Source organism: Notamacropus eugenii, chromosome 1 (genome assembly GCF_028372415.1).
Source record: "Notamacropus eugenii isolate mMacEug1 chromosome 1, mMacEug1.pri_v2, whole genome shotgun sequence".
In the NCBI taxonomy this organism is placed as follows: domain Eukaryota; kingdom Metazoa; phylum Chordata; class Mammalia; order Diprotodontia; family Macropodidae; genus Notamacropus; species Notamacropus eugenii.
In genome coordinates this window covers 761,461,877-761,474,864 of record NC_092872.1, presented here as the reverse complement: position 1 = coordinate 761,474,864, position 12,988 = coordinate 761,461,877, and the positions used below count along the sequence as shown (strand labels likewise).

General features: G+C 44.5%; 2 protein-coding genes across 8 annotated transcripts in view; one reads left to right on the top strand and one right to left on the bottom strand.

Annotated features, from left to right (window-relative positions):
• The window catches only part of FAM228B (family with sequence similarity 228 member B), a 29,601-nt gene extending 26,851 nt beyond the window's left edge, over positions 1 to 2,750 (bottom strand). For all 5 annotated transcript variants that reach the window (XM_072651591.1, XM_072651515.1, XM_072651449.1 and 2 more), the window contains exons 1-2: positions 2,147 to 2,750; positions 382 to 439 (exon numbers count right to left, since the gene is read on the bottom strand). In XM_072651591.1, coding sequence (XP_072507692.1) covers positions 382 to 439; positions 2,147 to 2,560 — 472 coding nt within the window. In that variant the 5' untranslated portion in view covers positions 2,561 to 2,750. The remainder of the gene's footprint in view (positions 1 to 381; positions 440 to 2,146) is intronic.
• Positions 2,751 to 2,836: 86 nt separating this feature from the next.
• Positions 2,837 to 12,988, top strand: part of TP53I3 (tumor protein p53 inducible protein 3) — a 39,529-nt gene continuing 29,377 nt past the window's right edge. Inside the window, exons 1-2 of one of the 3 annotated variants that reach the window (XM_072650913.1) lie at positions 3,037 to 3,124; positions 3,456 to 3,593. Coding sequence is in view for 1 of the 3 variants with exons in the window: in XM_072651140.1 (XP_072507241.1) it covers positions 2,985 to 3,124 (140 nt within the window). In the remaining 2 variants the exon portion in view is untranslated. Of the gene's footprint in view, positions 3,594 to 12,988 lie in introns of all 3 variants that reach the window. The other 2 variants (XM_072651140.1, XM_072651073.1) reach the window with 2 other exon arrangements.

Here is a 12,988-nt window from a genome sequence, read left to right as displayed (position 1 = left end):
CAGCAGGCACCCTCCTATTAAGGAACAACTGAAACAATTGCGTGTGCCAACACAGGGAGAAAATCACCTTCCTCTCTCCCTTCCCCTCCCAGGGGCTGAGGCCTCCCTTTTGGAGAGGGGTCCAGGAGGGCCAAAGTTCATCCTGGCCTCGTTTCCTTCCCAGAGGGTGGAGCTGGCATAGCAGGCATTTAACACAATGCCTGGCATACACCAAACACATCATAGAAGATGCCTGTTGCCTGCCATTATTGGGCCATAAGAAAGCATCAATTTGAGGAATGACCTGATAGTGAAGCAGGCAGAAAAAAAAAAGGAAGGTAGCATCCACACTGACCACAACCACCCGGATGGATGTCCTAATAAAATAATGAGACTTCTTACCTGGTGGGCTTTTAACACTCTCTGAGTCTTCATGTTCTGAGACCCCAAGAATTCTGACCTGTTCCATGAGAAAAGCTTTCATTGAGAACTGATTCCTGTCACTGGGGACCCTACCCACAAGAGCCAGCCACAGTTCTTTGCCAGAGCCCAGAGGTGGAGAATTTACATGAAAACCAACAACAGCCATCCCATCCCCCACCAGTCAGCTTAGATGGCATAAGGATAGGCTGGAACATGGTGACTATTCCCCCAGAACCCAACACACTGACCATCATCCCTTAGAGAGGAGAGAACAGGGTAAAGGAAACACCCTCTCCACGAATGGGCTTTCCAGCACCATCCCCCATCCTCCTGAAAGCTGTCAGCAATGCCAAGAGGGTCCCAGAAAAGTTCAAGCAGACATAGAATACATGTAACATCACTCCAAAAGAGGGCAGGGGGAGGGGAACAGTGCATCCCCGAGTCAGACTCAGTTGTCCGATCTTAGGGCCAGGGTCCATCCTGAGGTTCCATCTGCTTGAAGAGAGTTTCCTCCCCTCCTGAGAGTATCCCCACCCCCTGGAAGAATGAAACCTTTGTCCATCCTGAGATAAACTATGTTCCTCACTCAGAAATTTCCCTCAGGATGTCTCTGTAATCTCATCCACTCCCATGGGCTGTCATCATCCTTGTACAGACAACTTCTCTGTCTATATACCCAGCCTTCATCTTTCCACAAACACCTGGGATATGCCCAACACTATGCAAGGCACAGGGATGGGGGTTACCATAACAAAAATGAAAGCAGGTCCTGCCTTCCAAGAGCTTCTAATCTGGTGTGGAAAAGAGGCAGACAGATAAGTAAAATTAATCAACTAACAAGCATTTATTAGATGCTGACTGTTTGCTAAGCACTGCAGAGTTGGGGGGTTGGGGAGAGACATAAAGGAAACAAAATCTGCCTCCCAGTTTCTCCACCTCCTCCTGGAGGGGGAGTACCTTCGTATCCCCCCATTAGCTGACTCAGCATGGAACAAGTTCTAAAAGCTTGTGTGCGCAAATGAATGACAGAATAACTGAATGTCCTCATAAATGAATACTTGCATGAATGAACGAATGGGTGGATGAATGAATGAATGAACGAATGAACAAGTGAATGAACAATGAATAAAGGGAAGGAATGCTCTTATAAATGGATACATGCAAGAACAAATAAACGAATGAACACATAAATGGATGAAAAATAAAGGAACGCTCTTATAAATGAGTACCAACATGAATGAATGGATGGATGGAGGAGTGAATGAATGGTTGGATGGAGGAGCGAATGAATGGATGAATGCATGGATGAATGAGTGGATGAATGGATGGATGGATGAATGAATGAATGAATGAATGGATGGATGGATGAATGAATGGATGGATGGATGAATGAATGGATGGATGGATGAATGAATGGATGGATGAATGGATGGATGGATGGATGAATGAATGGACGGATGAATGGATGGATGGATGGATGAATGAATGGATGGATGGATGGATGGAAGGATGGATGAATGAGTGAATGAATGGATGAATGAATGAATGGACGGATGGATGGATGAATGGATAGATGGACGGATGGATGAATGGACGGATGGATGGATGGAAGGATGGATGGATGGAAGGATGGATGGATGGAAGGATGGATGGATGCCCTTATAGGTGAGAAGCTGCAGGAATGAACGAACAGATGAACGAACGAACGAACGAACGGGGCGGCCCGGGCCGGGCGCACACCCACCTGGGCCGGCCGCTGGCCGCTCCAGGAAGCCTGGGGCTTGTCGCTTGGATCTCCCTCTCTCGAACCCTGCCCGCGCCCCGCCTGGCCAGCAGGGGGCGCTCTAGAAAAGCTCCCTGCGGCCGGGCTCGGGCAGGACGAGGCCAGGGAGAGGGCCGGGGCCCCGAGAGGCCGCAGAGACCAGAGGCCGCTCCGCCCTCTGGGCCGGCTCGGCTCCTCAGCCCGCCCCGCCGGTCGCCATGGCGACAAGAGGAGCCCCTGCTTCCGGTCGGGCGCCTTCAGCAGCGAGGGGTACGCGGCGCTGCCCGGCCCGCCCTCGCGCGGCGTCTGCTCCCCCGGCGCCGGACTGCCTCCATTACCCGGCGAACCCTTCTCGCTGTCCCGCCCCCCATCTCCATGGTGCCCAGGGCCGGGCATCTCCCGGAGGGCCCGGAATGGCTCCCGCTCCAGCCAATGGGCGCTGGCTCGCTCCCCGCGACCCCGTCCCGCGGCCCTCCCGGCCCGGCCCGGCCGTCCGCGTGGTCGGCGTCCCCAGCTGTTTCCATGGGAACCGTGGGCGGGCTTTGTTCGCGCCCTTGACGACCGGCCCAGAAGCAGCCAATGGAGAGTCGGGGCTTGGACCAGCCCATGTGCTCCGGGGAGAGGGGAGGACGGGCCGGCCCAAGTGCTGAGGCGGAGGGGGGAAAGGCGTGAGCCGTCCCGCCTCTCAGGGCGCACGTGTGCCATTGGTCAGAGATGCCGGCACCCCGAGCTACCCCATTGGTCAGCTCCACTGGGCCGAACGCTCCCGTTGGGTAGCGCCGGTGGGCTCGGTAAACCAGTTCCCTGGGTCAGTTTGTGTATGTTGGATAAAGCCTTTGGTCGCATCGTTGGGTCTGGTCAGCGTGGTCTCGATTGGAGTGGTGACACCGGCCAGCCTGTTTGGACCGGACCGCAACATCGGCCAGTCCAGGTCCTTCCGGCCAGTGCCCAGACTGACAGGTAAAGGGCCGTGTGGCCGCGTCCGCAGCGCGGCACGCTCCCTGACTCATCCCGTCAGTTACACCGCCTTGTTACAAAGTTAAACAATGTTGCACTCGCTAGCCCCAGCCGGGTTATCAGGAGTCTGTCCGGGAGCGCTGATCGGGACCGGGCCGGGATGCAGAGGGACTGCTTCCTAGAATCCTCTGGTATAATGATAACTCTGAAGAAGAGACATCTTTAACCTTCCCCCGAAGTGTGTGCTAAGATATCGCACAGCCAAAAAGAATGGAGTTGATGTCAGCTCTTAAGGAACTACTCTCAGCTCTTTTAAAAAATTCTCTTTCAGCAGTGGTTTGGACTGCTCGGTGCCGTTGGTCAGCCCGGTTGGATCTGGTCTTTTCCATTGGTCAGTGCTGCTAAGACTGGTCAGCGTCATTGAGCAGTGCTGTTGGGACTAGTCACTGACATTGGGTAACTGTCAGCGCTGGTAAGTAACACGGGTCAGCTTGTACTGGGAAAGTCCAGTTTGAACGATGCTTCGCTGCTGTTAAACCTACTCAGGGCAAGAGGAAGAGATTAAGTACTTACGTAGCGCTTAACTACTGTGTGCCAAGCACTGTGCTACACACTTTACAAATAATGTCTTATTTAATTCTCACAATAACCTTTGCAAATAGGTTCTGTTTTTATTTCCATTTTACAGTTGAGGAAACAGAGGCAAATGACCGTTAAGTGGTTTGCCCAAGATCACACTGCTGGTCAGTGTCTGAAGTCACATTTGAACTCTTGTGCTCCTGGGCTACCTAGCTGCCCCAGCTTCAGAGTACTGGGCAGTGCTGTTGGTCAGTGTGGCTTGGAATGGTCAGTTCCATCGTTCAGAGATTTGAGCTTGGTCTCACTCAGGTAAATGAGGAAAACAGTCCAGCACAGGTGGTGCTCAGGCAAGCCAGCAGCAGGCCAACCCCCAGCAAACCAGCACTGGTCTTATACCTCCAGCACAAGAAGCTTGGAACATTGACCCCTAAATGCCAAGAGCAAAACCCAAGTTTAACATAAAGTGAAAAGTCATGAAATAGGAGCAAAAAAACCAAAAAGCAAAAAAGAACCCCACCATTAAAAGTTACTATGGTGACAGGAAACATTAAAACACAAACTCAAAAGAGGACAGTGATGTCACAGTGGCTACATGCAAAATTTAAAGAAAAATGGTGCATTCTGTCTTGGGGGGAAGAGGTGGGAGGGAGGGGGAGAAAATTTAAAACATATGGAAGTGATTGTTGAAAACTAAAAACAAATTAATTTTTAAAAAATTTTTAAAAAAGAAAAATGTGAATTGGTATCAGGCCCAAAAAGAACTCCAGGAAGAACTCAAAAAGGATTTTAAAAATCAAGTAAGAGAAGTAGAAGAAAAATTGGGAAAAGAAATGAAAGTGATGCAAGAAAATCATAAAGAAAGAGGTAATAGTTTGGTAAAGGAAGCTCCCAAAATGGAAGAAGCTGTGTGAAAATTCACTGACTAAAGAACTCCTTAAAAAGTAGAATTATCTAAATAGAAAATGAGTTACAAAAGCTCCCTGAAGAAAAATTCCTTAAAAATTAAAATGACTCCATGAGACATCAAGAAACAATAAAACAAAATCAAAAGAGAAAAATAGAAGAAAATGTGAAATATTACACTGGAAAAACAACTGATCAGGAAAATTGATTTAGGAGAAATAATTCAAGAATTATTGGTCTACCCAGAAGACATGATCAAACAAAAAATTTTAAAAGAGCTTAGACATCATCTTTCAAGAAATATTCAAGGAAAACTGCTCTGATAGTCTACAACCAGAGGCTAACAGAAATTGAAAGAATCCCCTCCTGAAAGAGATACCAAAATGAAAACTCCCTAGAATATTATAACTACATTCCAGATCTCCCAGGTTAAAGAGAAAATATTTCAAGCAGCCAGAAAGAAACAATTAAAATATTATGGACCACAGTCAGGATCACATAAGATTTGGCAGCTTCTCCCTCACAGAATAGGAAGCTTGGATGTGATGTTCTAGAAAGTTAAGGAGCTAGCATTACAGCTGAGAATGATCTTCCCCAGTGATCGTCCCCATAGTCTATCAAGGATGGGAGTGGGTGTTGAAGGAATTATAGGACTGTCAAACATTCTTGATGAAAAAACCAGAGCTGAATAGATTTTATTTTCAAATACAAGATTCAAGAGAGGCATAGAAAGGTAAATGGGAAGGAAAACAAAAGGGATTCAATAAGGTTAAATGGTTTGCATTCCTACAAGGGAAGGTGATACTTGTGACTCTTAGGGACTTTATCACTAGTAAGGCAGTTAGGAGTATACATAGATAGACGGCATGAGTTTAAGTTGACTGTGATGGAACGATATCCAAATAAAATTAAGGGATGAGGAGGAGGAGTGCACATGGAGAAGAGAAAAGGAATAGATAGAATGGGATAAATGGTGAGGCATGAAGAGGAGCAAAAGACCTTTCTGTTCATTTCACTCCTCATTATTTCATTCAAGTCTTTCCATGTTTTTCTAAATCAACCAGCTCGTAGTTTCTCATGGCACAGGAATATTCCATCACAATCATATATTACTTCTTTAGCCATTCCCTGACTGGTGGGCATCCCTGCAATTTCCAGTTCTTTGCCACCATAAAGAGAGTTGCTTTCAATATTATAGAACATAGGTTCTTTTCCTTTTTCCCTAATCATCTTGAGAAATACATTTCATAGTGGTATTGTTGGGTCAAAGGGCATAGGCAGTTTAATAAATCTTTGGGCAGAATTCCAGATTGCTTTCCAAAAAGGTTGGAAGTTCCACCACCAGTGAATTAGTGTTCCAATTTTTCCACATATCCTCCAACACTTAGTACTTTCCCCTTCAATCATTTTGGCCAATCTGATAGGTATAAAATACCTCAAGTTTGCTTTAATTTGCATTTCTCTAATCAATAATGACTTAGAGCACTTTTTCATATGGCTATAAATTTCTTCAATTTTTCTCTGGAAAACTACCTGTTCTTGTCCTTTGACCAGTCATCAATTGGGGAATGAATTGTATTCTTATAGATTTGACAAAACTCTTTATAAATTTGAGATATGAGACCTTTATCTGGACAAACTTCTATAAAATTTTCCCACCTATTTTTTGCTCTCCTTCTGGCTACTTGGTTTTATTTATACAAAAAAAATTTTAGAGTAATCCAAATTGTGCATTTTACACCTTACTCTGCTATCTCATTTATTCATAAATTATTCACCTGGCCACAAGTCTGATAAGTAATCTATTCCATGTTCTGTTGATTTCCTTATAATATCTCCCTTTATAGCTTGGTCATATCCATTTTGAATTTATCTAGGTAAGTGGTGTAAGATACTTGTCGATGCCCAGTTTCTGCCAGAGGGCTTACCAGCTTTCTGAACAATTTTTACCAAATAATGAATTCTTATCCCCCAAACTTAAATCTTTACACTTGTCAGTACAAGGTTACTGAAGTTATTTGCTGCTGTAGATTGATTGTATATCTACTCAGTTCCGCCGATCTACATATCCATTTCTTAGCTGTACCACAGTTTTGATGATTATTGTTGTATAATATCGTTTAAGATCCAGTCTGCTCAGTCTCCTTCCTTTGCATTTTTTCATTAGTTCCTTTGATATGCTTGATCTTTTGTTCTTCCAAATAAATTTTGTTATTTTTCTAACTCAGCAAAATCATTTTTTGGTAATTTAAATGGGATGGCATTAAATACACACGCACATTTATGTAAATTTGTCATTTTAATTATATTGGCCCTATCCATGCACAATGACTATTTCTCCAGTTATTTAAATCTGATTTTATTTGTATAAAATGTTTTTTTAAATAGTTTTGTTCATATATTTCCTGGGTTTGTTTTGGCAGGTATACCCCCTGGTATTTATACTGTCTAGAGTTGCTTTAAAATGGAGTATCTGTTACTATCTCTTTTTGCAGTGTTTGTTGGTGATATATAGGAATGCTGATGATTTGTATGTACTTTATGTCCTGCTATTTTGCTAAAATTATTTCAACTAACGTTTTAGTTGAGACTTAAGGATTTTCCAAGTATATCATCATGTCATCTGCAAAAAAGAGATGATTTTATTACCTCTTTGCCTATTCTGATTCCTTCTATTTTTTCCTTTTCTTACTGCTATTGCTAGCAGTTCTAAAGCAGTACTGAGTAATTTTGGTGATAATGAGCACCCTTGTCTCTCTGATCTTACTGGGAAAGCATCTACCTTATCCCCACTACAAATAATGCTCGCTGGTGGTTTCAGTTAGATGTTCCTTATCATTTTAAGGACAAATTCTTTTATAATTATGCTTTCAAATGTTTTTAAAAGGAATGGATTGTGTTTTGCCAAAAGCTTTTTCTGCATCTATTGATATGATCATAGAAATTTGTTACTTTTATTATTGACAATCAATTATATTCATCCCTGCATTCCTGGTATAAATTTTGTTCACAGTGTAAAATGTTTCTAATATATGGTTGTAAGCTCTTAGTTAAAATCTTATTTAGGATTTTTGCATCTATATTCATTAGTGAAATGGCTCTGTAGTTTCCTTTCTCTGTTTTTACTCTTCGTCGTTTAGGTATCAATATCGTATTTGTTTCATAAAAGGAGTTGGGTAAGACACTTTCTTTGCCTGTTTTTCCAAATAATTTATTTAGTATTGGAATTAGCCAAGTCTTCACATTTTTGGTAGAATTCACTTGTAAACTCATCTGATCCTAGTGCTTTTTTCTTAGGAAGCTCATTTATGTTCTTTTCAATTTCTTTTTTAAAAATAGATTTCTTTAGATATTCTATTTCCTCTTCTGCTAATCTAGGCAGTTTATATTTTTGTAAATATTTTTTACAATTTATTCATTTTTAGTTTTCAACATTCATTTCCACAAGATTTTGAGTTCCCCCCATCTTCCAGAGAAAGGCGTGTCCCCATGGAGTTCATTCATAAGATTTCTTCCATAGAGTCCTCTGATGATTCCTGCTCTGGCTGAAGGCTTTCTCACATTGAGTCCATAAATGGCCTATTCTCAGAGTGAATTTTATGTTGTCTGAGAAGCTCTGTTCTCCATTTTACCTTTCCTCATTCGTGTCAGTGACAAGTATTCTTTTCTTGTCATTCAGTTGTTTCAGTCATGGCAGATACTGGAGTGGTCTGCCATGTCCTTCTCCAGAGGATCCATTCTGTCAGGCAATCAGAGATAATGACTTCCTCAGGGTCACACAGCTAGGAAGTGTCTGAGGCTGGATTTGAACTCAGGTCTTCCTGACTCCAGGCCCAATGTTCTGTCCACTGAGCCATAAGCTATCTTGGTTCAGGCCCCAATCACCTCACACTTGAGGTATTTCAGAGCCTTCTGGTTGCTCTGCAACTGCCTCAACCCCCCCCTCCCCCTGCAGTTAATGCTCAACCCAGGTGTCAAGTTCACCTTCCTAAAGCTCTCACCTGACCAGTCACTCCCACCCAACAACCTCCTCTGACTTCCAGCAAAAGAATCCAATGTAAAATTCTCCATAGGGCTGCTAAACACTTCATGACCTTAACCCCCCCTATTCTTCCAGTCTTTTTTTTCACCCTATCTCTACCCCCCCCACACACACACACACACCCCCCATATATACTGTAATGCAGTGGTATGGGCCTCCTTTCTGTTCTGTGAACAGGACACTCCACCTCCTGACTCCCTGGGTTTTTCTCACTATCCTCACTATCCCTTGTGCCTAGAATGCTCATCCTTGCTCTCCTGAAGCCCCAACTACAAACCCCCTTCCACGATAAGTCTTCCCCAGTCTTCCTTCGCTTTAGAACCTTCCCTATCTTGCCAGCTCCAATTTACCCTCTCCATAGCAGGTTTCTATGTAAGGGTTGGAGTGTTGTCTCCTCCACCAGACTGTGAGATGCTGGAAAGCCGGGGACTTCTGTTCATCTCCTTATGGTCCCAGTGCTTACCCCAAGGGCCTGGCATGCAGCAGGCACTTAATAAATGTGTATTGACTTGAAGGTCTAAAAACAAGCTCATATTCCACCTTTCTTTTCTTTATTTTATTATTTTACTTTGGAACAATTGAGGAATTTATTGTTTAACACTTTTTGAGATTCCCAAGAATAAATAAATCTTTCCTTGTTTCTAGTCCCTTAGAGTTGGTTGGTTGTTGTCCTTCGTTCTCGAAGAGGACCACAATGACCTCACCATGATAAAGTGAAATCTCAGTGTGTCTGACTGGTGCTGATCAGACCAACATGAGCCCGGAATGCTCTACCACAGGATGGGCACAGATGGTCCGTGTGAACATTTGGGGTGGATATCCCAAATTTGTGCATCCTGCATTTACTTTGTGCTGCCTCAATTCTGTTTTGCTCATAGAGTACAGCACCTTTTCTTATGTGGGCACACCATGCTGAGCGGTCCTGTGCCAGTGTCTCCCATGTTACACAGTCAAATCCAGAGTTCTTGAGAGAGACCTTGAGAGTGTCCTTGTATTGCTTCTTCTGGCCACCATGTGATCGCCTGCCCCATGTGAGTTCTCCATAAAGTAGTCTTTTTGGCAAGTGTACATTTTGCATTCAAACAATGTGGCCAGCCCATCGAAGTTGTGCTCTCTGAAGCATAGTGTGAATGCTTGGCAGTTCAGCTCGAGCAAGGACTTCAGTGTCCGGTACCTTATCCCGCCAGGTGATCCTCAGAATCTTCCTAAGACAGTTCAAATGGAAGTGATTCATTTTCCTGGCATGGTGCTGGTAGACTGTCCAGATTTCACAAGCATATAACAATGAGGTCAGCACAATGGCTCTGTAGACCTTCAGTCTGGTAGTCAGTCTAATACCATTCCTCTCCCAAACTTTCCTTCTGAGTCTCCCAAACACTGAGCTAGTTCTGGCAATATGTGCATCAACCTCATTGTCAATGTACACTACCAAGGTAAGTGAACTTATCCACAGCATTCAAAACTTCTCCATTTGTTGTAACCGATAGTTCCATGTATGCATGGTGTGTTGATGGCTGATGGAGCACCTGTGTTTATTGATGGATTTCCAATTGATCTGCTAACTCACACCCAACAGAAGCTATTATTCCAAACCTCTTTACTTCTTAGCCACCTCCCACCTCCATCTTTCACCCCCATGGAGTGAGATCATGAACACCAAGCCTCCTTTGAAGGAGGAAGCTCACCTCAGCCATTTCCTCCTTTCTCACCAGGCTCTGCTTTTCCACCAGGTCTCTCAGGTGGGACCTTCTCCCCACCCCCACCCTTTGTCAACCTTCTTTTGTGCATTATCTTCTGTGAATTGCCAGGCTAAGGCAATGGAAAAGCTAGGTTCTGCCAAAGCAGATTCCTCCCCCAGGAAAACAAAAGAGAGGATAGGAAATGAAAATCCACAAAACAAGAAGGAAGCAGAAGTTGATAAAACCCCTAATTAGCTAATGTGATTGAAAGAGAGCAGAAAATCAGATCAATAAAATAACAAATGAGAAAGGTAAAATCATAGCAAGACAAGAAGAAATTAAAAGGATAATCAGAACATATTATGCAGTTTTATGCTAAAGAAACAGAATTTCATGTCCATTTTGGTAAAGGAATGATCCACTTTCAGGAAGGCATGGCCAGCTTTCCAGATGGTCTTATGGCTTGCATGCCTGTGGTTGGTCAAGTCTCTGGGTGGATGGCATTCACCTGGGCAGTGGGAGTTGTGGCTCCCAAGGGCCATTTCTTCTGGCTCTGGGCTCCCTGCTTGGGCCAGGCCTTTGTCCTCTGCAGACTGAGCTTGAGATGGAGAAGGACCCAGGGGGTGTATGTCCTTTCCTTTTCTTCCTAGGCAAGAGGCTGGCCTGCAGGGATTTACAGGTGAGGCCCCACAGGTGTTACAAAGACCCTGGTCCTGTCCTTAGGGCAGACTCCAACCTACAGGGTGAGGGAGGCAGCAGGGAGAGTCAGGCTTGGGAAAAAAGATGGTCTGAACAGGAAAACTACTTTCCTCCCTCTTTTTTTTTTTTTGCTGTTTTCTTTTTTTAAATTAATTTATTTTTAGTTTTCAACATTCTCTTCCACAAGATTTTGAGTTCCAAAGTTTCTCCCCATCTCTCCCTTCCCCCCACCCCAAGACACCATGCATTCTGATTACCCCTTCCCCCAATCTGCCCCCCCCTTTTATCATCCCACCACTTCTCTTCTCTCCATCCCTTCTATTTTCTTGTAGGGCAAGATAGAGTTCTATATACCCCATTGACTGTATGCTTTATTTCCCAGCTGCATGTAAAACCAATTTTTAACATTTGTTTTTAAAAACTTCGAATTCCAAATTCTCTCCCTTCCCACCCACCCCCATTGAGAAGGCAAGCAATCGATTTAGGTTATACATGTGTAGTCATGCTAAATACTTCCATAACAGTCATGTTGTGAAAGACTAACTGTATTTTCCTCCATCCTATCCTGCTCCCCATTTATTTTATTTTCTCTTTTGACCCTGTCCCTCCCCAAAAGTGTTTACTTCTGATTACCCCCTCCTCCCATTTGCCCTCCCTTCTATCATCCCCCCATCCCCTTCCCCTCTACTTTCCAGTAGGGTAAGATAGATTTCCATATCCAATTGAGTATGTGTGTTATTCCTTCTTTACACCATATGAGTTTAATGAGTTTAATAATTATAACTTTAATGAGTTCCTTAAGGCTTTTCTTTCCTGTTTGCCTTTTCATGCTTCTCTTGATTTTTGTATTTGAAAGTCATATTTTGTATTCTTTTCATCAAGAATGCTTGAAAGTCCTCTGTTTCATTGAATCTCCATTTTCCTCCCTGAAATATTATACTCAATTTTTCTGGGTAGGTGATTCTTGGTTTTAATCCTAGCTCCTTTGACCTCTGGAATATCATATTCCATGTCCTTGTCATTTTTTACAGGTCTTTGGAGAGGTTTGGGGAAGAGCTCAAACAACACCTTGCTTTTACACCACCATCTTGGTTCCATCCCTTCTCCCTCTTTTCTCCCCCCTCCCCCATTGTTCTACAGAGACCCAAGAGGCAGAAGGGGTTTGGGATCCCAGATGGGGCTGGGTCTGAAAGCAGGACAACTGAATCTCTAACTCAAAGTTGGGGGCAGGGAGAACAGGACACCTGGGTCCTGATAGGAAGGCTGAAAGCAGGACTTCTGGGTCTCTATGGACAAAGTCTGAAGTTTGGGAAAGTGTGACCCAATGGGGAATCTGGGAAGGCAATCCTGGACAATTGGGGAAGTGATTCGGGGTTTGGAAAAGAGTTAGGGGCAGGCAGCTCGACCACTAGCCAGGCAGGGAGGCAGGCATGCTCCCGGTGGACCTAGAGGACACTCACCATGAGGTCATATGAGGAGGATGAAACCTAATGGCACCCACAGCCAGCAGAAGACAGGACCTGGCTCTGACCCACCTGGAACCTGCACCTACAGAACTGGTTTCCGGAAAGCAGAGATCTCAGCTGCAAGGATTCCTGCTTCTAGCCAGCCCTTTCTGGGAAGGTCCTCCACCTCCCAAGAGCCCCATCCTGTCCAACCCACAGGATGAGCCCTTCCCTCCAATCATACCCAGGGCCAGGACCTCAGGACCCTGGTTGCCTCTCCTCCCCACTCCTCATTCACAAGGAATGCCTCAAACCACAGGAAATGACTTTGCTGCTGGAATGCCCCAGCATTCCTCCCAGCTCCTCCCAGGCTTCCCAACTCTACCCCTGGGTACCTCTCACCAGGCTGGGCATGTCTGAGAGTTCCTCCTCTCCCATCTCTCCACTCTCTCCTGCCCTCCCTCCCCCTTCCCAGGAGAAAGGCTGCCAAGATAAAGGTGATCACCAGACTAACAGAAAG